Source organism: Dioscorea cayenensis, chromosome 22 (assembly GCF_009730915.1).
Source record: "Dioscorea cayenensis subsp. rotundata cultivar TDr96_F1 chromosome 22, TDr96_F1_v2_PseudoChromosome.rev07_lg8_w22 25.fasta, whole genome shotgun sequence".
NCBI lineage: Eukaryota > Viridiplantae > Streptophyta > Magnoliopsida > Dioscoreales > Dioscoreaceae > Dioscorea > Dioscorea cayenensis.
This window is the reverse complement of record NC_052492.1, coordinates 163094-186769: the sequence shown is the minus strand read 5'-3', so window position 1 is coordinate 186769 and position 23676 is coordinate 163094. Positions and strand designations below refer to the sequence as shown.

The following is a 23676-nucleotide window of genomic DNA, read 5'->3' as shown; positions in this document are numbered from 1 at the left end:
AGGCAGTTGATCAAGCCCTGGTTTCTCAGGCAACCCAAATTCTATTTGCGGAACCAGTGCATGGCTCTTAGGACTTGGTCCAGGCAACATGAGCTTCTTACTCAGTCTGCTTCTGAAGTGATTCTTGATGTGCTGGTCTGTCCTTCCTGGTAGGTATGTAGCAATCACTGACCAACTAATGCCATGCAAACACCACAAATTATCATGTCAATGGATGCAATCAGATTGAATTGAATTGAATAACAAGAAATGGTGATAAAGAAAATTGTTAGATTGCCTGCTTCCCAACTGCTTGAAGAGATTACATATCATGTCATCTTCTTCTTCAGTAAATGCTCCATGTTTGATCCCGGGGTTCAGGTAGTTCAGCCACCGGGCACGGCAGCTCCGTCCGCATCGCTTGAGACCTGAAATCTTAAAAATCTTTAATTTCATAGCAGTATGATGAACCATTTCTTGTTTGAAGATAGTCATAAATATGTCAGCAGTTAAAATCACTCAACTGTTTGTATGGTTTACATGTTATATGATTATTAATGAAGAGTTTTATTAGTTTAAAAGAATTAAACACCTGCATTTTGTGCCAGACTCTTCCAACTGGGACCAATTCCATGTATTGTGACGTAGTCTGTTAGTGCCTTGTCTTCCTCACTTGTCCATTGTTTTCTCTTTCCATTTCCATTCTTATCATTTGAAGTTTTCGCCATTGAACAATCACTTCACTCTTTTAATCTTTTTCATACAATGACTGAATGAAGTGAAGTGTTGTTAATTTATAAGCTCATGCCATTCTTTGTCTTTTCCTTCATCAGTCAATAACCATGGCACAATCTTAAATGCAAAATTCTCTTTTGCTCTTTTTAGCCATAATGATTAATGAATTTTACTGTTGAATTTTAAAGAACAAATGCCTCCTTTTTTTGGGTGAGTTTTATTCCATCCGTTGGTTATCAATATTTACCAAGCTTACATTTTCTCCTGAGAATTATGTAAATAATTGGATCAGTGAAATTCAAGACTTTTTTTCTTCAAAAAAAAAGTTAATAATTAAGTATAGTAAAAGTACTGACTCAGGAATAAGTACGGATGTAATTTCGAATTTTGTAAGGGAATATATGTTAAAATATTAATGGTAAATAATTAAGGGTGGATAATCATAATTATGGCGGTAAATTTGTTGATCATAGCCGTACACGTGTCCTCATCAAATGAATCAAATCAATGATCCCGCTCCTCACGACTTTTGGAGAAGAAGGAACGAGAAGGACTCCGGTTGGATTCTCGAGGATCGGAGGAGGAGACGATTGGGAAACCCTAGGATTGTGTTCTAAGCTCGATCTATCATTGCATTTCTGCTCAATTTCAACTTGAGAGAGTTGGGATTCAAGGTTTGTTTCGCTTAAAAATTCCGCATTTGATTTGGTGTTTTAAGTGTAGTGATTTTTATCAGTGGCGTTTTTAATGCCTTTTTTTTAGTTGGAATTCATGGGATTTTCACTGAAAAAATGCAAAAGTTGAGGTTTTTTTGTCGCGTTTTCTTGTTTGTTTGCAGTTTAGCCATGCGGAGTCTGTTCATGCTGTTGCTCAGTGGTCACATGTTAGGTTTTGTGATTCTTTGTTTGTGTTTCACTGAGAGACTGCCAAAGTTGGGAATTTTATCACTTATGCCCATGGTGTTGTTAGTATTGGAACTTAATTCATGTGTGGATTGGTTCTGATTCCTTTTATTTTGTACTCTAATTGAGCTTTTTCTTATTGCTTTGGCTACCATGTTCTTCTTTTCATTGAGACATTGCTAAAATTGGGACTGTTATCACTTGTTTGATGCCTGTTATTTTGCTGTCACTAGACTTGGTGAAATGCCTTCTTTCTTTCTGTAGGTTTTCCAAAAATGGATCTGAATGTCTTGTTTGTAGTTTACCTTTTTGGTTATGAAGAAATGATCGTTATTGTTTTTATGTGAAGTGAAAATAATCGCTGTGTTTTGAGTGAAGGAAAGCATAGTGAAAAAGATGACAATGACGAAAGTTTTGCACTTGTTTGGTTAACGAAATGGATAAGCCAATGACAAAAATAATTGCTAATTAATATTTTCCTTTTTTATGTTCGACCATTGTTTCCGTTGTGCTTTTTTTTCAGATTTATGATCTGGTACTAATGTGTGAACAACAGCAAGAATCTACAAAGCCATTGATCCCTTTACTCATCAAAGGGTACCTAAAGTTGTTATAGATGGTAAACTTTACTTGCATTGGTGAATACAGAAACACTTAAATACATTTTAAACTTACATGTTCACTCATTAGGACATCTGATCATTAGCCATATGATGGTTTCTGTATCAGATGTGCTATCTGTCACATTTTGCACTTATTCTCACCGCATATTTTTTTGGGGTTTAACTCTCTTCTATATGATTTACCATTACTCAGAGCATCGAGGGGTCACATGAGAAGTGTTCATCAAAACTTGCAAATGATGTAACTCCTGTTAAAAAAAAGGACAATGTCTTACAGCATTCAAAAACGTACAACCGAACCATCTCCAAATTCTCTACCATGAAAGAGGGTAATATTGCTAATTCAAAGAAGCGGAAATTGAACACTGGCATTAAAACATGCTCTCAAATTAAGCCGCCACATTCTTCTAACCAATCTGCTGCGGATGGGCCTGTGAAATGTGCTTTTTGCCATTCCTTTAAAATCACAGATGTGAGTTACTCTAAATCTACTTTCCTTTATTTATTTATTTATTTTTGCTGGTTGATTAATAATTACCAAAAAAAAAAAAAAAACTTTCCCTATTGATGCTATCTAATCTAAAGTACCAAGTAGTTTATGGAAAGCTCCTGTGTGGATGCTACATTTGATTCATAGTGTTATCCTTTTGTGCTTATCTTTATATTTGACCCAAAGTTAACAATATTGAGTGTAATGTCAGTTGACCGGGCTTATGCAACATTATGTTGGTGAACGGCTGGTAGAGAACCACCAACCATCTCAAGCAAATTCCATTCATGCTCATCAGAAATGTGTTGATTGGTACACTGTTTTTATTCAATTGTTTCTTAGGAATCAATTTAATCCTATGGAAACACATATGGCAGTAATCCTCAACTTTGAGTTATGGGCAATGATTGTATTTCCAGTAATAGCCTCTTTCATAATATCATTGCACTATTTGGAGACTATTTAATAGTTTTTATTTTTCATGTTACAAGCAGCTTTTTTTTTATTATTCAGGGCGCCACAGGTATTCTATGAGGGGGATAAAGTCATTAATTTGGAAGCTGAAGTATTGCGCGCCTCAAAGCTTAAATGTGGCAAATGTGGGAAGAAGGGTGCTGCTCTAGGTTGTTTTTTAGAGAAATGCAAGAAGAGCTATCATGTACCATGTGCAGTGCAGCTGCGAGGTTGTCGATGGGATTGTGTATGTTCTCATCTCCATATGTTATCACCTCTGTTTTCTTGAGTTCCATGATCCTGATTTTCTGAGAATTTTATGATGGTCACTGAAGGAAACTTGACTTTTTTTTTTGTGTGTATGCAACAGGAAAATTATCTTGTGCTTTGTCCTTCTCATACTTCTCTCAAATTGCCTTGTGATGATCCCGGAAGTACTAGAATGAAGATTCATACTGACCAACCTTCACCTGGTCAAATGTAGGACGTCTAAAAACTTTAATCTCCATGAATTTTACTATTGTTTTTTTTTTTTTTGGAAGAAGCTGAATAAAATTCTTTTATTTTAAATAGCACAAGCAACTCCATGTTATTGTACACCAAATGCTTTGAGGCATATGAATTTATATGACTTAAAGATTAAAGTAACATACCCTGATGCTCATGAATCACATGAGGAATCTTGTTGAGCATCCAGGAATTGCTTCTTCTTCTTCTTTGCATGGTAATTAACTCATTGTTTCTATCCTTTTCTAGGGACTCAACCACTCAGAACAGCAAATGGATTCTCTGTGGATCTGCTCTCTCTGAAGAGGAGAAGGTAATGTCCAATCCTATTTGGATGAAAAACTACATAGAATATCATCCGGCAATCTCTTTTCTTTTCTTTTAAGGAAAAAGGGTATCACTTTTTTATGCCATGACATTCTCTGTTTGGCTTGCCATTTGTGATATTTGTCCCTCTATGAAGCTACAAGCTTCCTTCCTATGCTGCTCATTTCCCAGCCAATATGCAGGAACTCGTAGACAAATTCGCAAATTTTATCGGTGCAGCTGTAAGGAAGACATGGGATCAAATTGTAACCCACGTTATAGCCTCAACTGATGAAAAAGGTGCATGCAGCAGGACTCTCAAGGTTCTCATGGCTATTTTGACCGGCAAATGGGTTCTAAATATAAACTGTAAGCATTAATCGATATCTTATCTGCATACCACCTCATAATACAAAGATAAACCAACTTACAATTGCCAATTTTCAGGGGTGAAAGCAAGCATGGAAGCTAGAAAACTCGTATCAGAAGAACCTTACGAGATTAACCTCGACATTTATGGCAGCTCAGATGGACCAAAAACAGGAAGAATTAGACTGATGAAAAAGGTTAATGTTCTTCAATGATAAGCTGACAAGAAGTATCATGAAAGATGTTAGAGTATGGATTGATGACCTTGTTCCTCAACCTCTATCTTGCAGTTTCCAAAGCTTTTTACCGGCCTGAGCTTCTACTTCAGTGGTTACTTTTCACCGTCTCGCCAGCGTGACCTAGAAACTCTCATATCTGTTGCTGGTGGAGTAATCCTAGACAAGAATGATGCCCTTGCTTCAGATAACTCTAGTTCTCAGCTAATCTACATTGTATATAATGCTGACCCTCCGCCGGGTAACTTTTCGTGGGATCCTGTCGAAGATGTAAGAAAGAGATGTGAAGATGCCGAAGCTCTGGCCGGAAGGATTCATGCACAAGTTATAACTCATACTAGGCTTCTGGATGCCATTGCTTCTTCAAAGTTCTGATCTTGCATCCACTGTGAATTTTGTTGTTCTTTGTATCCTTGGCTTTGATTGAACATGATAATTCTGAAACTAAAATTTTACTTAAAACTTTGATTCGATCTTAGTTGTTAGTTGCTCTCGCATTAAGATTTGGCGGCTAAAATGCTTGTGGTCCCCGCACCACGTGGAAGTCAGGGATTGGTTGGTGGCTCCAATAATGCGCCAACAAGGAATCCGCACGTGTCGCCCGTCTTTATTCAGACCGGTCGATCTAATGTCCCATACACCTTTAAAGCACGGCATGAAGAGATCTCATTTGATATACGGATCACCGTTCGTTTCTGCTCGAGATCAAATCTCGAGGAAATTTGGACGGTGATCGATGCCGTCTCATGGAGATCAGCGTGCGGTTCATCGTACCAGTCCTTAGTCTTTAGTCAAAAGGGTCCCACTCGCCAGCGCGGTGCTGAACACACTGTGAGGTTTGTAAGTACACCCGCGAGGCAGTTTAAGGCCATACGCAAAGTGCAATTTTGACTGTTCGTGACTTTGATGATGATGATCTGACGGTGTAGAACGGGTGGTTGATGATAAGATAGGGTTGACATGAGGTACATTTGAACGTGGAATGTGGCCCCAAAAGCGATGGTTCGGTTGTTGGTTCTGGGAAGCGTCGAGGTCTCATTCAGAGTCGTTTCTCCTCTGCTTCCTCTCCCGCCTTCTTCTCTGCTTCCTTGCTCTATAAATCTCTCTCCTTTTTATCCAATTCGATCTTTATACTTGTTTTTTTCTATCTATTTCACTCCAATCTCTATTAAAAAATCAATTTTTCTATTGTGTTTTTGCATTTGGATTGTTGGATTTTGTCTTTTCTGGTGAATATGCTATCCTTTTTTAGCTTGATCCTGACTAAATTCGATTTGGCTCTCCGGATGAATTTTTGTTGATTTTTAGCAGTTTTATTTTGGGGTTTCCGGTTTTGTTAACAAAAAAGTTATCGGCTTTCTTAGTCTTGAAGCAAAAGGTGGCTCCTTTATGGAGTCTTTTGGTTTTTTCTTGCTTTGTTTTCGTGATCTTTTAGGGTATTGGGGTGTAGATGAGAGGAATTAGGACTGGGTTGTGGAGGTTTTCTTTGTAGAAGTCGATGGATTCAGGTGATGCCGACCCAGCTTGTAGGGATGGGTATAAGGTCTCGGCTGTTGATGGTTCTGAGCAGGAAGGCGTGGATAAGGGGGATGACGATGGTGAAGGCGATGGGAAAAGATCATCGCTTCATCCACCGGCGGTGAACTGTGTCATGCCCGGTGAGCGGCCGAAGAGTCTAGGGCGAAAAGTCACGTGGAACGATGTCAACGGGAACAAGCTTGTGGAAGTGTTGGAATTCTATCCAAGGTTGGTCTTTCTCACTATTTCCTCAACCGTTCTTGATTCCTTGACTGTTTCTTTGTGCTTGTTTTTTTGTTTGGTTTTGTATTGACTTGGTCATGTGTCACTGTGCTTGGTCATGTCGGTCGGCAGAATGCAAATCTAGAAGTATTTTTGTATGTGAACTAAACTCTCATTGCTTGGCTTCGTTGTGATTTGCTTCTTTGGAATGTCTTTTTATGATTTTATTGTGATTGTTTAAGTTTATTGATGAGGACTGTGTCAAATGAAAAAGAAAGATAAGACCTGGTCAGTCGGAAAGGATAAGGTTCAAAAGTAGTATAAAATGTATTAATTGTGATTGGTCTATGTTTAGTTACAGTGTTGTGGATTAGAATATCGTGAGGATTGAGAAAGTTGAGGTATACTGAGGTTTTTATTGTTTATCTATTTATATCACTTTACTTGATGTCATGTACCAAGTGTGACTTTAAACTGCTTAAATTTTCCGAATGATAATGAGTTCTTATTGGTCTGTGAAAGCAATGTCTCTTTCTCCCAGTGATAGGCCCACATATCTCTGTTTTGAGATTTCTTACTTTCTCAATTCTCTATGGCGCAAGTTGGAAGAGTGGTAGATATGGAATTATTGGGTACCTATTTAGTGTTTTGTGGCCCAGTAATCCTGAATTTTCAGGACCCTTCTTGATAAAGGTAGGATGCTAAATCATTTTATAAGCAAATTGCTGAAGTAATTTTTTTTTCTTGATTTTCGAGAACAAAACAGATAACATATTGCAATCTGTCATGTGTGTTTGTTAATAGTGTTCTCTTAAGTTGAGTGTTGCAGACTGTGCTTTATCATTATCCTTAACTTTGTCATGTCCTGAATTGGGTGTTTATGATATATGATTCATGTTTGATTTTAATATGGTTTAAGTTTTAAGATTTTTCGAGTTAAATAATTTGCATGATACTTAATCATTCTTATTTTGTTTTATGTTATCTGTGTCTTCACGTGTTTAGTGGAATTCAGGAAATGTGTTTAGTGAATACACATTATCATATCTGTAGTCACAGCATACTTGATATATTTTTCTAATATCTTTCTGTCGTGATAACAATGAGTAACTTTGGAAAAACAACTTGCATTCAAGTAAAACACAGAAAACTGTCTTTAATATCTTTAAGAAGGTTCAAGTCCATTTGAGTAAATCCCATTTGAATGATAGATATGAGAATGGTTATGTAGATAAATGTTAAAATTCATGGATATAGCCCATTTTTTCAGATAAAGCATGTACAACGGTTTGACCCATCAATATGTGTCTTCTTATGCATTATTAGTGACATTTTTCTTGTGGCCGCTCGTTATACTGTCAAATCATGAATTGCTTTTTCTCATTCACCTGGTTAACCTACTAAATTTCTGTTTGCAATTTGTTTTCACCAATATTTATGTATTTCTTTCTTTTAATCCTGCCTATTTTAAAACCGATATTGTTTCATTTTTTGTTTGTTTTTGGGAGTGTTCTGGGATTCAAAACTAAATGCAGATAACTGTCATTGAATGTGCTTTTGTTGTGATTACACCATGCTCTGATGTTATAACCAAAAATTATCCAAAGACGGAGATAAGATCAAACTTCTGCAGATAATTCAAAATCTAGCCAATGCAATGCTTTCTCATCTATCAGTCATCTTTATAAAACTTAAAACAAATAACTTATATTCTCTTTTATCGATTCATCGACACTAACAATGTCTCTCTGCTATCCTAGACTGTTTAATAATTAATCACACAATGCCTTTCACTAGCAGTTGAATTCCTTGTGCTAATACATGCATTATTTTCCCGGCTTGCGGTAATATTTGTTTGTTATGTTTGTTTACAGTGATACAAGTGACTCAGAGGATGAACAAGACGATTGTGTCTGCACTATAATGTAGATGATCTCTTGCTCTACCTTTCTCATCATTCATCTATTACTGTCTTTAAGTTCATCCACTGATTCTTGATTGACCGCAGTTGGATAATCCGATTGTTGCTGTCCGGCGGAGAACAATCATCACACAAGTGAGAGGTTTGAATATTTCAGCCGAAGGTTGTTGATTATCAAGAGCAAGAAATGGCGATATATTCCTTAAGAGTTTTGTACTAAAACCAGTTGTGGCATTTGCCGAAAATCAGGACTTATCAATGCTTTCTTTCTTGATCCAACCACACAAGAATCTATGTAACTGATCATATATGTATTTTTTGGAATTCTTTGTTGTTGAAACCAATATATTAAGTTGGTGGGAATATAGTGATGGTTAATTGTTGTCTGGTTGAGGTCATGTCTATTAGATGATACAGTCTGAATATTTATGTGTACAGTGTGGTCCAGTTTTGGACGGTTGGGTGCATGTGACTGCACCCGACTTGGAGTCAAGTCTTTATGGACAAACCGTGGCTATGTGAGTTCGATCAGTGAGGATTCTTTTTCCTCATCATCCCCACCGCACAGGGTGAAAATGAGAGTTTTGGAAGATGTGAAGGGATCCCTGGTCTTCTTGAACGAAAGCACAGCGCAACATGGTCTCAACTCGGATTAACTGTTTCAGGAGTGATTCATTCACCGATGTTCTCTTAATACTGAACTTTATCTTTTTAACTGTTTTTTCTTCTTTTATTATTTCCTGTTTTTTGTTTGTTAAATTGGTATTATCTTTGGTAATGATCATCTAATTTGTGTTTTTTTGTTTTCTTTCACGTTGTATTTTTTTGTTTTCTTTCACGTTGTACTTGTTGTTTTTCTTTGTAATAATATTTGGAAGTTTATCTATTTTTATAAAAAAAACAAAAGTGAATGTCATTTTAAAAAAAAAATATATGATGATTTTTTTTTTTAATTATGTGTATATATATTTTGACAAAATGTGGCAAACCATACTGTGTTACTCGTGTATATATATTTGTGTAAAAATCTTATAAAAATCTCGGTTTTATAAGCTTGCATGTAATTATAATGATTTATGTGGATATGTGAGTATAATTATTTTTTATACTTGGAATAATAATTTAAAAAAAAAAACAAACAAACAAACGAAGAACATATTTAGCATGTGAAGCTTTGTATTATTATTATTTTTATATACTCATAAAAATAGAGTTTAAAATCGCAATAAAAAAAGCATGTGCACGTTAAATATCCCATAACAACTAACTAATATATATATATATATATATTATTTTCAGAGTGATACAAATTAAATGGATGAGATAATTCATTTGATTATGAGACAACAACCAAACTTCTCATGTACAAAGTGTGAAAGGTCAAATTAGTTTCACTCACTCATTGAGACACAAACCATGCAAACCCTAATAATTATGCCAAAACATAAGATGAAAATAGAAATGAAATGAAATAAATAAATAAATAAATAAATAATCATGCAAGAAGCTAGGGACCTATGAGGGAAAGTGTGACAGGTCCTAAAATGGTGCAAAGCCATAACAACCCTAATTTAAGTCCAACCACCCCATGATAAATGGATAGCCAAACCCTATCTCAAGTATGGCCAAACCACCCAGAAATAAGAATTCCAATCAACCCTTATCATGCCAAAGGACCACTGTGAACCTTTTAATTAGGTCATGTTAGGTCATTAATTATTCCTTGGTCTAAGTATAGGTGGCTTCATGTTGGATTAATATCACTATTAAAAGTTCAAGCAGATAGGAAGCCAGTGAACAACTGATCATATGACTGCATTAAAACTATCAAATGTTTGATTAATTAATCTCCATGGTACATGAAGACTTTGTTATGCTAACTTGCAACTTATATATATATATAGACTCTAGTGAGAAAGCATGAAACCAAGAATGGCTTCCAATCCAGGACCTCTCACTCAGTGGCCATGGCAGAGACTTGGAAATTTCAAGGTATATATATATATATATATAATGCATGCATGCAAATTAATAGATAGATATATGTGCTGATATTTGGTTCATTCATGCTTGTGCATGGATGGAAGTATGCATTGTTGGTTCCATTTATAGGTCAAAGTGTGTACAAGTTCTTTAGGATGAGAAACAATGGAGAAGAGATAGCCATGTTCAACTTGGCCATCTTTCCAATCTTCTTGCTTAGACTTATCCATTCTCAACTCTGGATAAGCTTATCCCGTTTCAAGACAGTACAAAGCAAGCATCTCATTGTTGACAAAAGCCTTGACTTCTCTCAGGTTGACAGAGAGAGTAACTGGTAATTAATTATCAAATTAAATATTAAGAAATAAAGAAAACAAGTTAAGTTATTTAAAAAATATTAATTTATTATAAATTATATATATATATGGATAATTGCAGGGATGACCAGATTCTTTTGACAGCCATCATTCTTTACACAGCAAACATGGTATTACCTGGAGTTTCTTTTGCACCATGGTGGAACACTAAAGGATTTCTTATCATCATATTTCTTCACATGGGCCCAGTGGAGTTTCTCTACTACTGGTTTCACAGAGCTCTTCATCATCACTTCCTCTATTCTCGTTATCATTCTCATCACCATTCCTCCATTGTCACTCAACCTATCACTTGTATACTCTTTCTCCCTCTCTCTTTCTTTCTTTCTTTCTTTATATATATATATATATATATAAGAGTATCATTATAGTATTTAAATGTTGATGTTAACTGAGTATAATGTTTGTTAATTGGTAGCTGTAATACATCCATTTGGAGAAGAGATGGTGTACTTCATGCTGTTTGCCATACCATTGATGAGCACAGCTTTTACAGGGACTGTTAACATTATAGGAGTAATATTATATCTGCTGTACATTGACTTCATGAATTACATGGGTCATTGTAACTTTGAAGTGGTTCCTCAACACCTTTTTCATCTCTTCCCTCCTCTCAAGTATCTCATGTACACTCCTAGGTAAGTCTAGCTAGTCTTCTTCTCTTTAATCTTCATCTGATCATACATGGTATATATATCATAATTGTTTGTTTGTTTTTTTTCATGCAGTTTTCATTCTCTCCATCATACACAATTCAGAACAAACTACTCATTGTTCATGCCATTTTATGATTATATTTATGGAACAATGGACAAGTCCAGTGATGATTTATATGAGAGATGTTTAAGAGGAAAGGAAGGTGTTGTTCCTGATGTTATTTATTTGAGCCACTTAACTAGCTATCAATCCATATACCATCTTTCATTTGGTTTTGCATCCTTTGCATCTACACCATTTGTACCCTTTTCCAAGTTGTGTTCTTTGCTTCTATGGCCATTTACATACGTTTTGTCAATTATAATAACAAACTTCAGTGGATCAACTCTTACTTTGGAGAGGAACAAGCTTGAGAAACTCCATATGGAGACATGGTTGATACCAAGATACAACTTCCAAGTAAGAAAGAAGTTTATATATATATATATATATATTGCTTTTGATTTTTATTTTTTTTAAATTGTCTTTTGCAGTATATGTCAAGTGTTGAGAAGAATAAAATTAATGACATGATTGATGGAGCTATCACAAAGGCAGAATCAATGGGTGTTAAAGTTATAAGTTTGGGTCTATTAAACCAAGTAACTTCTATTCAACCATATGTTTTTTCTTTATTTATTTGACATAAATAAATAGCAAGTTATAAGTTAATCTAAGTACATGCTTGATAAAAACAGTTGAACGGAAATGGCGAGCAATATATTCGAAAAAATCCAAAACTAAAGGTTAGAATTGTTGATGGGATAAGCTTGGCAGTAGCTGTGGTCCTGAACACTGTTCCTAAAGGTACAAAAAGAGTTATTTTCAGAGGGAAATTCACACAGATGGCTCATCAATTGATCCTTGCTTTGTGTCAAAGAGACTTTAAGGTTCTTTCAAATTCAATCCATTTTTTTAATTTTTATTAAATTTTATAATACTCAAAATTTATGATTGTTTAATATTCTTCAACAGGTTCTGATAGCTGATGAGAATGAGCTTGAAAACCTGATGCAAAAAATCCCAAAAGAACTGAGAAATAATTTAACAATATCTCACAGCTACTCAACTGAGGTGAATTAATTTATAATTAATCAAAAACCATCTGAATTTGGAAATAATTATTTTATAACTACATATATATATATATATATGTAGGTATGGTTAGTTGGAGATGGAGTTAAGGATGAAGAACAAGCCAAGGCTCAAAAAGGAACCCATTTCATTCCATTCTCACAGTTTCCTCTGAAAAAGAAACGCAAAGATTGCATTTACCACACAACTCCAGCAATGCTGATACCAAAAACCTTTGAAAATGTTCATACTTGTGAGGTAATTAACATCAAATCATCGACGACAAGTTTTATTTGATAATTAGCTTCCTACTAATCATGCGATGAAAAACAACAGAATTGGCTGCCGAGGAGGGTGATGAGTGCATGGCGTGTCGCCGGAATAGTACATGCTCTCGAAGGATGGGATGATGCTCATGAATGCGGTAATAACACCACTGAAGTCGACAAAGTCTGGTGTGCTGCTCTTGCTCATGGCTTTCTCCCCTTTCAGAACCAAATCATATAGTGAAAATCTCAGTATCAATGAAGTTATACACTATCTATCTATCCACATGCATGAAGTTCACTAGTTACAAGCATATAGATACTCTATATCAATGGCAAAGAGACTGTTCTACAGTGGTTGCTACTAGCTTGTTTGTATATCAGCTCAGTTAGTCAAAGTAAAGATATACCAAGGAACAAGTAAAACCAAACATGTTTATGTTGATGGACTAGCAAAATCTCAGAATCAGATCTGTTTTGCTAACTAAATGCATTTTCAGTACTTCTAATAAGCTTAAATGCCACATCTATGAAAAGTGAACTGTTCTATAGTGGTTAATCAAACTGAAGATAGATTAAGGAGAGATGAATTTTAGTTAAGCAGGTACCATTGGTAGTGAAATGAAAGCTCCAATTTCAGCTGCTTTGCTCACTGGAAGCCACATGAATGCTGCAATCCACATTGAGTCCTAAGCGGTTTCAGAGACGATATTGTTCAAGAGTTTTCTCCAGCATTTCCTGTGCAAATTTGAAACCCAGCAGGAAGAAAGATTATTATGCCATTGACATACATCTCTACCACTAAAATTTGGCACTACTCAGCTGCTACTCCATCCTTACAAGTGAAGTTAGCTAATCTAAATGTCTACTCTACATTTACAAAAGTCTACAAAGAAATACTCTCTAAAATAGATATCAGATGGTATCAAGAGACCCAAAACTTTGCTGTGACAAACCAAAAGAGACCTGAGAAGAATTTAAGCAATCCTCACAAATAGTTTTCATGTAGAACTCTACATCTATCTTATAAGAGCACCATTAATTTCAGAGAGTAAGTCACAGGTATCAAATAATAGTTAAAACTACTTGAAAGATCCATAAATGTACTGAGTAAATCCTGAATTGGTATTGAACAAGTCCCACTATTCACTTCTTTAGATCACTATCCCTCTGATAATAACAGAAGAATTCCGTACTAAATAAATAAAAACAACTCAATAAGAGATCAGGTTATAAGCCAAAATAATACATCTCCAAGAGGGACAAATCACATACCCAAAGTACTACCGTGGCTATTTATCAAATATTGACGGAACTGCTAACAGATTAAAAAACCCTATAGGCCATTCCCAAAACATATATAAATACGGTAAAGTAGATTTTACTTCTGCATACATGCACCTCTACAAGCATATTACCGATGCTAAAGAAGTGGTTGAATCTCCAACTAATCAGATGAGCTCATAATAGAGAGACCCGGTAAGCTCACCATGTCCAATGAGGGCGTGTCAAGTAACATAAGCAAAATAAACAAATCATGCAGATAAATACTACAGTGCATAGCAACAGAACACAAACAAATAATGGTCACATTGAGCTGAACTACAGTACAAAACCACACCAGCAAAGACAACCACAGATATAATCTACTCTAGCTATAGCAGTGGCGCATCAGCTTAGAGGATAAACTCCAGAAGAAAAGAAAGAAACCGTGCCCAAACAGGCCAGGTATAAGATCTTAAAAAACCACGAAAGATCTAGATTACTTAGAACAATTATTATATGATAACCAAAGTAGACTGCAATGACTAACTACTGAGATTCAAGCATTCCAACCAGTTCTCATATCCGCTTTTATCCGCAAGAGTGAAACAGCAATGCTGAACTTTTGAGACAAGCCTTGCTATCACTGCTGCTGCGCCTGTCTGGGTTGAGCACCACCATATCCACCGCCATAACTAGCTCCTCCACCTGCAGGACCATTTACCTGACCAGATCCATAACCACCACCCTGTGAAGGATCAGATCTCCAAGCACTAGAATAACCTGAGCCACCAGTAGGGTCACCATAGCCACCACCCATGTAACCTGACCCTTGTTCTCCAGCGCCTCCACCAGGATGGATGGTGGCGCTACCACCACCACGCCCACCAACAGCCCCATATCCACCATGACCACCATAGGAAACATCTGCTCCACCATAGCCGCCATAACCATAACCTTGACTCCCATAGCCAGAGGCCCCAGTAGGAGACTGACCAGTGGGTGCAGCCCCACCACCGCCACTACCCGCAGGACCATTCCAAGCTGCTCCATACGGTGCATTAGCACTATATCCCGCTGCTCCGTAGGCAGATGGAGGTTGACTTCCCCATGGACTCCTTGGGCCACCCGGTGGACCACTTGCATAACCACCCGGCGGGGCATTTGGATTGCCATAGGCCCCAGCAGGTCCACCATATCCAGCAGCGCCACCTCCATAACCTGCAACACCATAACCTCCATAGGGAACACCATTGTTTGCTGCCCCATATCCATACCCAGGAGCACCATAGCCCGAGGAACCATATCCTGGAAAGCCACCACTTGCAGCTTGTGGTTGCATGTACCTGTTTCCATCCATTCTAGCATCGTAAGAACTGTTGTTGCCACCAGACCCACCATAGGTTGGGTATGCTCCACCACCACCAGGGCGAACACCACCACTGTTAGGGTTTGCATCCTTTGGAAGGGCACGCTTTACCTCTGCAAGCTTCCCACATACCTCGTGGAAATTCTTATGTAGTACTCGATCAACCGCATCTTCTGAATCAAATGTGATGAAACCAAAACCCCGAGGACGATGAGTGTTCTGATCATACATTAGAACAACATCAGTCACAGTGCCATAATTTTCAAAGTATTGCCGGAACCCTGTGTCTGTTATAGAAGGAGGTAGCCCTCCTACAAATATTTTCTTGGTCCTAAAGTTTCCACCACTATTTCCACCAGCATTCCTCCCCCCAACAGAGTTGCCATATTTCACTGCAGTCTGTTGTTCCTCTCGAGATAGAGCCCTTTTGGCGTCCACCTGGTAAACCAAATGCACCCAATGAAAATACCAATTAGTCAATCTTGATGAACACTATATAAATCCATAACAATGGCGTGGTGTAGCGTGATCCATAAGAGACAAGATGACCCAAAAAAGAACAAATTTTAACACCTCATAACAGCTTAAAGATGAACTCAAAGAACATCAGAGAATGCAAAACTAAAGAAAGCAAACATCTTGCATAAGATATTCACTATTCTTGCCAAATTATCAAACATCCAGACCTTGTTTTAAATCTAAGACTAAAGAAACCAGGTTGAAACTAAAAAGCTAAATAAAACCCTAACAGATAGAACAATAAGCGACCCAGCTAACAAAACCAGGAAAACAAAAGAATTTAACTTGGCATGTTCAATCGAAATAACTAAATAAAAAAATATAATAGAAAGAAATAGACGAAGCAATGGCGAAACTACACCTTAAATCAAAGCACTCAAGCAAACATGAAGTCGATCCCGAAAAACCAGCCAAGGTAAGAGCAAAAGAGCGGAAATCTCACCGTGCGGCCATCGATGGAATGGGTGTCCTGAAGGACGCGATCAAGAAGGGAGGGATCCGCGAAAGCAACGAAGCCAAAGCCTCGAGGACGACCTGTGGCCTTGTCACGCATGATTACAGCCTCAAGGACCTCGCCATAATTCCCGAAGTGCTCCTTGAGCTTCTCCTCCGTCGTCTCCCACGAAATCCCACCGATGAACAGCTTCCCCTGGTCCGAATCCATCCTCTTCCCTCTCGAAAACCAAAAAATCCAACAAAATCGAAGAAAAATTGGATCTTTAGAAGAGAAGAGAAGGGTGTGGAGCTCGGGGCGCCGCCATAGCTGAGAAAATATCTTTAGGATATAAGTATAGGAGATTGGAATCCGTTCTCGTCAACGGTTATGATGCATTCTCTTCCAAGTGGATGTACGGCTGAGATCAATCCAAGGGTTTTCTCTCACATTAAATAGTTCTTTTTTTATTATTTATTTATTAATTAAGTTTCCTAAAAACACCCCTCTAATTTTTTATTATTATTTTTTATAGCAAAATATGGAAAATAATCTTTATGACCTCCGAATTTTTTGCAGTGACTCCAAAATTTACAAAATTTAAGGCTGATTCAGTGAACTCTTAATTTTGATATTTATTGTTATAAAAAAATTAATAAATTGGTTGGTAAGCATTTTTTATTTTTTTTATATTACGCTGGAAAATATTCTATCCGGAGACCGCAAACACAAACAATATAAGAAACTACTAATAGACAAAATTTATATCAAATGTACGTTAGAATTTATACATTAGTTTGACACTTTTATTGTCTTTGAGGAAATCCAAAGAGCACATAATTAATGCTAATTTAGAAAAAAAAAAATTTGAAATCAACAATATGCACTTCCAAACCATGAATAATAATGAAATGATATTAATTAGCAGAATAACCAACTTAATAAGTTCAGCAATGGTACACATGAGCACCTGAACCAATGGACAAGAAATTCTAAACCATAAGACCTTCCAGTTTCCTGGCCAATCAATAGGATTTACAGTATGTGGCTCAAAGCACATCAAACCACAGAATTCAAGTGAACAAGAAGAGAACACACATAACAAAACCAATCCTCAACATCTCCTACTTAAAATCAAGCATCAACACTGTTTGAAGATTCATGGCTGTTTCCATTTCATTCAATGGAATGGCATCCACTTTCCATGGAAGCTGGAGCACTTCATTCACTGCTGAAGATTCATATGCTAAGCTCACAAAGTTCACTCCTAAAACCCTTCATATGCCCAGACAGATTCAAAGTTCTCCGAGGATGATGGCCGGAAAAGATAGCAGTAAAGGGATCTTCGCACCTTTAGTTGTGTTTGCTCGTAATATTCTTGGTAAGAAGACTTTCAATAAGCTGCGAGGGAAGGGAATTGCTATACATTCGCAGGTATTGAATCCATGTGGGCAAATTATACAAAAAACAAAGAATTTTGATGATACATACATATATATATATATACACACTTCTGTTTTCATTCTTGTGCAGGTGATAACAGAGTTCTGCAAATCTGTCGGAGCTGATACAAAGCAGAGACAAGGGTTGATCCGCCTGGCGAAAAAGAACGGAGAAATGCTTGGATTCCTGGCATGAAGTGATTTGATGACAATGTCTGCATTTTCCTTTTGATGTAATCTTCTGGCATGTAATAGTATCTGAAAACAGAAATGAAAGATAAGTAATTCAACAGTGTCATGAGTTTCAATTAACAAAAACATAAACTACAAAAAGGATACGAAACATTTAGGCACCTGCTATTTGGACCTGTTGAACACTTTAGTTGAATTCTGGTAATGATTTCAGTATCCTGCTTTACTAGGATCATACCAATTCATATAGATCATTGATCACAACTGATTGAACTCGACTTCTGCTGATTTTTCCTTTTTGAATTTGATTGAATAAGAGATTATTATCTCGACTTAACAGTGCAATTAACCAATCATATAAACTTGACTCTTACAGCAACTTATTTTTTTGCTGAACACATTAAAAAGTTACCATCATTCACCATTTAAATAAAAGAGTCAATAACGATAACAATCATATTCGGGGATAAGGGTCACGAACTCCTCCTGAGCAACTACTTCACTGCTGAATTTCACCACCTCTTGCTCGCTTGTGGGTTGGAGAATGAGAACCACCAACAACAGGCTCAGGCTCAGGCAATTTATGTTTGTTACCAATTTGAGAAAACTCTTCCTCAGTTATTGCAACGACGGAAGCATTTTCCTTCTCAGCTTGATCAGCTGCCACAGATCCATTTTTGCTAGCGGAACGTGCTCCATCTGAAGAATTGTCAGAGTCATGCACTGTTTGGGTGGAGGGATCATCTAATGGAGACTTGGTCTTCATCATCTCCAAACCCATCTTCTGTTGCTTCTCAAACATCATCTGCAGGTATCTCCCTTGTTCTTCAATTCTCAGCTGCAGGTTCCTCTGAACCTGCAAAGGGAATGGAAAAGATAGAATATTCATGAGTCAAGCATAAACCCAGCAAAATGAGACACTTATTGATTATAGAAGATAATTTAAAAAGAGATGCCAATTCAAATAGGGATCAATCTCAACCTCAAGTTGTTCATGAAGTTGCTTCTGGAGAGCCATCTGTATCCTCAATGTTTCAGTTATCTCAATACCCCTGTCATGAGAAAACAATGAGCTTAAATTTATGTTTACACTTAAGTTATTAATTTAAAGGCTGCATTAATTCAAAACAAGTAACTTTCATGTCCACCAATAATTACTAATGAGTTAACACGGTAAATATCAGGGACAAAAAGAAAGGAACAGGATACAAATCTAGCATTAAACAATGTTTAAAAATCATGAATGAAGTGCTCAGTTCCACAAGATTGGCAGAGATATCATCCAGTTTTCAACCAATTATTGATCTCAAGGCAAATTACTAAGTGTGCATGGCCAAACAAGTTAAAATGACATAATCACTCACATCTTCGGGTCCAGAGATAATTTCTCAGATGCTGTAGAAGTCTTTTCTGGCACCGCTGCGAAAACAAAGAAAGAGACACATTAAACATCTGTGAATGGTAAGGTCATTATTCACTTGGGTGGAACATGTAAAAGCCAATACATTAAAAATTTGCCATGATTTCACAGATAGAAAAGCATCATAAACTCTCTAAACATCTTAAATCCGAGGTGAATCTAGAATAAGAATAATATTGACTGACCTTCAGATGATTCTGGCCTGTAACGAGCTGTTCGATATTTCTGCAAGATGTGTCGATAATCATGCAACCAGGAGAATAAGGAATCTGAATATCCAAAAGAACAAAATAAAAACCTGCAAGTGACTTTTCACATGGTATATAGTCAGGCCGTCCTTTTTCATCAGCTTCAGAACTTCTTTGGGGGTCGCTCCTGTTAGTCAGAAAACCAATTGCTGATCAAGAAATCATTTGATAGGTACACCAAGAAAGAATGAAAAATGAAAAAGATGATGTAACCTACTTTCACTACCGCCAAGCTGGCTAACAGCTTCTACAAAGCACCCATGTAGTTCTTGAGTCCACCGCATGCGTGATTTTACTGCAGTAGCGTTGGTAGAGGATGAAGGACTTGGTGCATGACACAGCTCCGCAGAATGTGAAAGGGCTGATTTATTTATTTGTGGCTGGGGCACAGAAAAACTTGAAGATGCTAGGCCAGCTTGTTGCACAACCTATAGAACAAGCAAGTACCCATTAAATCAAGTCCAGAAATATGAAGATAAAAGTATAAAACCATCTATTACACTCTCTTTTTGAAAAACAAAATAGATAAGAAAACAAAGGGAAGTTTATTAATCCCAGCTAAATCATGTGGTAGTCATTGTAATGCTAGATGATGATAAATAAGAATGTCCTATGTCACAAACCAAGAGGCCACCACCAGAATATATAGGTAACAATCAATGATCTAGACATTTGCTAATTAAGTAACACACCTGCAGCTGATGTTCATTGGAATTTGAGTCATTGAGGAACTCCAAACTAGCCTCATCAAAATCATTCAAATCTGACAAATCAAATGACTTTGAGAAGTCATCAGAGGTTATGAGACAGCCATTTAGCAATTGACTGTGGGTTGAAGTGAAATTTTCAGAACTATCGAACATGGGTGTAAGTGCATCTTCACGCCAAGAGATTTCAGTTGGTTCTTTAGGGAAATGGGTTATAGGAGGTTGAGCAGTCATTGCATATGATGAATGTTTTGAAGGCAAACACCTATCACCAAAAGACGATTGGGAATTGAACAGAGGATCAATAGGATGTCTCCCATTGTGAGAAATGGAAGAGAACTGGAAATCAGTTTGGGAGCCTGGTGCCGATGATAGTAAAGGTCTGCCATTGCCAATATGGGATACAGGTGGGGTATGACAAGGTGCTGTTTTTGACTGATTATCTGAAGCCTCCATTTCCTGTTGTCCTCTTTGGGAAACGAACACCGTAGGATAATTTTCCTCCACTGAAGTGGGTAGAACAGGCAGTGATGATGAGATAACTCCAGAGAATCCTGTCATAAAACTTGTTTATAAGTGATTTCAGCTGCACCTCTACTTGCTACGACTTGTAGATTATTCATAACCTACACTCCAAATCAATTCTTTGTTTCTTAATCGCTCTGCTACTTCACCGTCATCAAATCCTGTAAGCAAAACATATTACTTCTAAGTGTATTATATATAACAAACCAGCTCACAGGAAAACAAATATAGGTTCTTCAAAACAAAATAAACCCCAATGCACGCGCCACTCAAGAAGACATGTAATTGGGAGAACAACCAATTAGAGCAGTTACGCTATTAATCAAGTTCAACAACACAGCAGAATTTGTGTAGCTACAAATACACATATAAATCAGAAATAATAGGTTCAACTTGCACACAGTGCACAATATAGATGGCATTAGTTGCTGGTTTTAGGCCCAAAAATTCAGTCTTTTGATAACCAAAGAGTTCCATCAGATAATTAACCAATTATTTCATACACCATAATAAATATCATGCTTTGTTTTAAGACATAAAAAGCTGAATCATGCTTCTCTAGGTTTACATTGAGTATTGTACTTCATTTTGCATCTGAGGAATCAAGCAAAAAACAATCAAACCAGAATACCACTCACTATCCATTGATTTCCAAAATTCAAGCAAAAGATAAACATAAAAAAGAACGGATAAGATTCCCAAATTCTTCAAAGGGAGAGCAACAAAACACGACAGAATCCAACAAAGCATTCCATATTCCAATCAAACAGGATCAAAATGGACAGAGATACAAAGTCTCATCAATTCGCTATGCAGGCCATGCAAAGGACACCAAAAGACATCAAAATATAGCAAAAGGCTTCAAGAATTTCACCTAGACACCGAGTAGCGGCAAATTCTGGCGCCGAGATCGCACAAACAGAGAGAAGGAGGCGAAAAGCAGGGACTTTTTTGGGCCGATCGAGGAGGAAGAAGGACGGCGAGAGATGAAGCTCGTCGTGCTTTCCATCTCAGCGTGCAAATCAAGTCAATCGGAGCCATGAAATTTAGGAAAGATTGCTATTGGATTTGCTAACCTATTTCCATTTAGCCCCCTAAAATTTCCCAAATTATCATATATATTCCTTTTCTACACCCCATAAATCTAAATATTTAAACCCTTCAAAACTCTTTTATTAATATTTTGAAAAAAAAAAAATTAGTCATGAATTTACGAAATTATTTCACCATTTATTTCTATTAAACGTTATTTCCATAATTGTTGACTTACCATATTCTGATAGGGGTTGGCTATAAAATATTCTTAAGACTTAGGAATATATTTACATGAATAAAAAAATACCATTCTCTAATTTTAATGCCCTTTTTTTAGTTATTAAATATTTAAATTTTTATATTTGGATTATTTTTGCTTATTTTGTTAAATTATAGTTTTATTTGGAATAGAATCATATCGCTAAGTTAATTATATAGTATTTTATCATTTTAACTAAATGGCAACAATTTGAGTTGATTTATTTTTAGTAATATTTATGTTTAGATGTTATTTTGGAAAAAAATCATTTATGTTCACAATAATCTTGAATTTATACTATATATATATACACACACGGGTATCCACAATTTTATGGTAAAACTTTGTACCAAAATGCCCGACATTCAATCTCATCAAAGTTTAACAATTAAACATAAATCACAGAATCCATCAAGTTTTTATTTTAGTATTTGAGAGGATATTTGTTATTTATATATTATGGTTTAAAAAACTTAAACATGAATATATATTGAATCTTAAGTGACGAATTTATCACTGATATTTCCCCAACAAACATTTTAAGCATTCTCATATCCCATAAAACAAAACTTCACCTTCACTTGAAAACATATCAGCATATTGACTTCTTTGAAAGATAATCTAAACTTTTTGCCCAAGAATTAATTAAACATTAGCTTTTAGTGGATGTAGTTTACCCAATTTTAATTAAAACAATAAATTTTTAACCCCCTAATATTTTTTCAAACTATCACTTTTATTAATCTTGTGAAAAAAAAAATCATCACCCAAAAGTTCAATTTCTTGAAATTTTAATAATTAATTTAATTATATTCTGTAGCCATTAACTAAACTATAGTAAACATAAATCATAGAATGTGAGGCCCCTGTAGCACCATAAGTCTTTTGGACTTATGATCTCATTTTTGTGTTTTTTGTGTGTTTTTGTTGTTTTTTTTTAATTATTTTTTAGCATTGTATCTTGTGCTTGTGATTTATTTAATTTTTTAAATAAATAAATCATAGGATCTATCAAAAACTTTGTTAATGCTTATATATATATATATATATATAATCACTGTTTTTTTTCTAGCCAACACTTCAAGCATCACTACCAAGTGGAGGGTATATCATTAATAAAATAAAGCATCACATTCACTTGAAAACATATAAAAAGTATTGATTTTCAAAGAAGGACAATTCAAATATTTTTAATTTTTTTACTCTCCAATTATGTAAACATTAACTTTTAGTGGACGTAGTTGAACAATAATTTTTTTGCACACTATATTCTTTCAATTTAGGGAATTTTGTTTTTAAAATTTGGTATTATTTATCAAAAGAATGCTAGTTTCTTTGCTGTTTATCTCGATAAATTTATGATTTATTTATTTTATAAAAAAAAATAAAAAAAAGTAAGAATGGTTTTGCAATAAAAACACACAAAAACAAATTTCAACTCATTTTTTTTTAATGTATCTATATTTTGCAATTTATCAGTAAAAGATGTTTGTTGTTAATATCTTTTAATATGCAATAAAAATCAGACATACTATAAAGATTATTAATCATTTAATTTACCAATACATATATATAGATTTTAAAAAAATAAAAATAGATAAACTATT

The 23676-nt window shown here is 35.9% G+C and overlaps 7 protein-coding genes across 9 annotated transcripts; 4 read left to right on the top strand and 3 right to left on the bottom strand.

Annotated features, from left to right (window-relative positions):
- The first annotated feature begins 27 nt into the window (after nt 1-27).
- On the top strand, nt 28-5078 carry LOC120252748 (BRCA1-associated RING domain protein 1-like). The gene is made up of 11 exons (XM_039260890.1): nt 28-153; nt 1188-1388; nt 2140-2235; nt 2433-2711; nt 2941-3041; nt 3243-3429; nt 3553-3662; nt 3939-4002; nt 4199-4364; nt 4443-4561; nt 4655-5078. Exons 3-11 carry the CDS (start codon nt 2233-2235, stop codon nt 4973-4975), a joined length of 1350 nt encoding a protein of 449 aa, XP_039116824.1. The 5' UTR covers nt 28-153; nt 1188-1388; nt 2140-2232; the 3' UTR covers nt 4976-5078.
- LOC120252750 (transcription factor WER-like) lies at nt 194-1144 on the bottom strand. Its single transcript, XM_039260892.1, has 2 exons — nt 572-1144; nt 194-407 (listed from the first exon to the last, which is right to left on the bottom strand). The coding sequence occupies exons 1-2, from the start codon at nt 705-707 to the stop codon at nt 208-210; spliced, it is 336 nt and encodes a 111-aa protein (XP_039116826.1). The 5' UTR covers nt 708-1144; the 3' UTR covers nt 194-207.
- A 536-nt stretch (nt 5079-5614) lies between the features above and the next one.
- LOC120252749 lies at nt 5615-8647 on the top strand. The gene is made up of 3 exons (XM_039260891.1): nt 5615-6346; nt 8215-8265; nt 8349-8647. Exons 1-3 carry the CDS (start codon nt 6099-6101, stop codon nt 8398-8400), a joined length of 351 nt encoding a protein of 116 aa, XP_039116825.1. The 5' UTR covers nt 5615-6098; the 3' UTR covers nt 8401-8647.
- A 1515-nt stretch (nt 8648-10162) lies between these two features.
- On the top strand, nt 10163-13088 carry LOC120252705 (very-long-chain aldehyde decarbonylase GL1-6-like). The gene is made up of 10 exons (XM_039260823.1): nt 10163-10253; nt 10349-10578; nt 10683-10915; nt 11040-11259; nt 11350-11737; nt 11812-11919; nt 12016-12207; nt 12293-12391; nt 12476-12649; nt 12728-13088. Exons 1-10 carry the CDS (start codon nt 10182-10184, stop codon nt 12896-12898), a joined length of 1887 nt encoding a protein of 628 aa, XP_039116757.1. The 5' UTR covers nt 10163-10181; the 3' UTR covers nt 12899-13088.
- LOC120252706 (heterogeneous nuclear ribonucleoprotein 1-like) lies at nt 12737-16575 on the bottom strand. Of its 2 annotated transcripts, XR_005534124.1 has the most exons (4): nt 16251-16575; nt 14494-15727; nt 13266-13395; nt 12737-12876 (listed from the first exon to the last, which is right to left on the bottom strand). XR_005534124.1 is itself a non-coding variant. In XM_039260824.1 (2 exons), exons 1-2 carry the CDS (start codon nt 16470-16472, stop codon nt 14564-14566), a joined length of 1386 nt encoding a protein of 461 aa, XP_039116758.1. In that variant the 5' UTR covers nt 16473-16575; the 3' UTR covers nt 14220-14563. The 2 variants fall into 2 exon arrangements, 1 of the variants encoding a protein (XP_039116758.1); XM_039260824.1 differs by lacking the exons at nt 12737-12876; nt 13266-13395 and having other exon boundaries at nt 14220-15727.
- Nucleotides 16576-17351: 776 nt separating this feature from the next.
- Nucleotides 17352-17976, top strand: LOC120252738 (protein PROTON GRADIENT REGULATION 5, chloroplastic). Its single transcript, XM_039260879.1, has 2 exons — nt 17352-17675; nt 17775-17976. Exons 1-2 carry the CDS (start codon nt 17403-17405, stop codon nt 17877-17879), a joined length of 378 nt encoding a protein of 125 aa, XP_039116813.1. The 5' UTR covers nt 17352-17402; the 3' UTR covers nt 17880-17976.
- A 164-nt stretch (nt 17977-18140) lies between these two features.
- On the bottom strand, nt 18141-21822 carry LOC120252737 (protein PHOSPHATE STARVATION RESPONSE 2-like). 2 transcript variants are annotated; one of them, XM_039260878.1, is made up of 9 exons: nt 21650-21821; nt 20881-20936; nt 20236-20804; nt 19761-19971; nt 19594-19670; nt 19481-19520; nt 19240-19294; nt 18858-18927; nt 18141-18731 (listed from the first exon to the last, which is right to left on the bottom strand). In XM_039260878.1, the coding sequence occupies exons 3-9, from the start codon at nt 20704-20706 to the stop codon at nt 18375-18377; spliced, it is 1281 nt and encodes a 426-aa protein (XP_039116812.1). In that variant the 5' UTR covers nt 20707-20804; nt 20881-20936; nt 21650-21821; the 3' UTR covers nt 18141-18374. The 2 variants fall into 2 exon arrangements, with proteins under 2 accessions (XP_039116812.1, XP_039116811.1); XM_039260877.1 differs by having other exon boundaries at nt 20236-20936; nt 21650-21822.
- Between the last annotated feature and the right edge of the window lie 1854 nt (nt 21823-23676).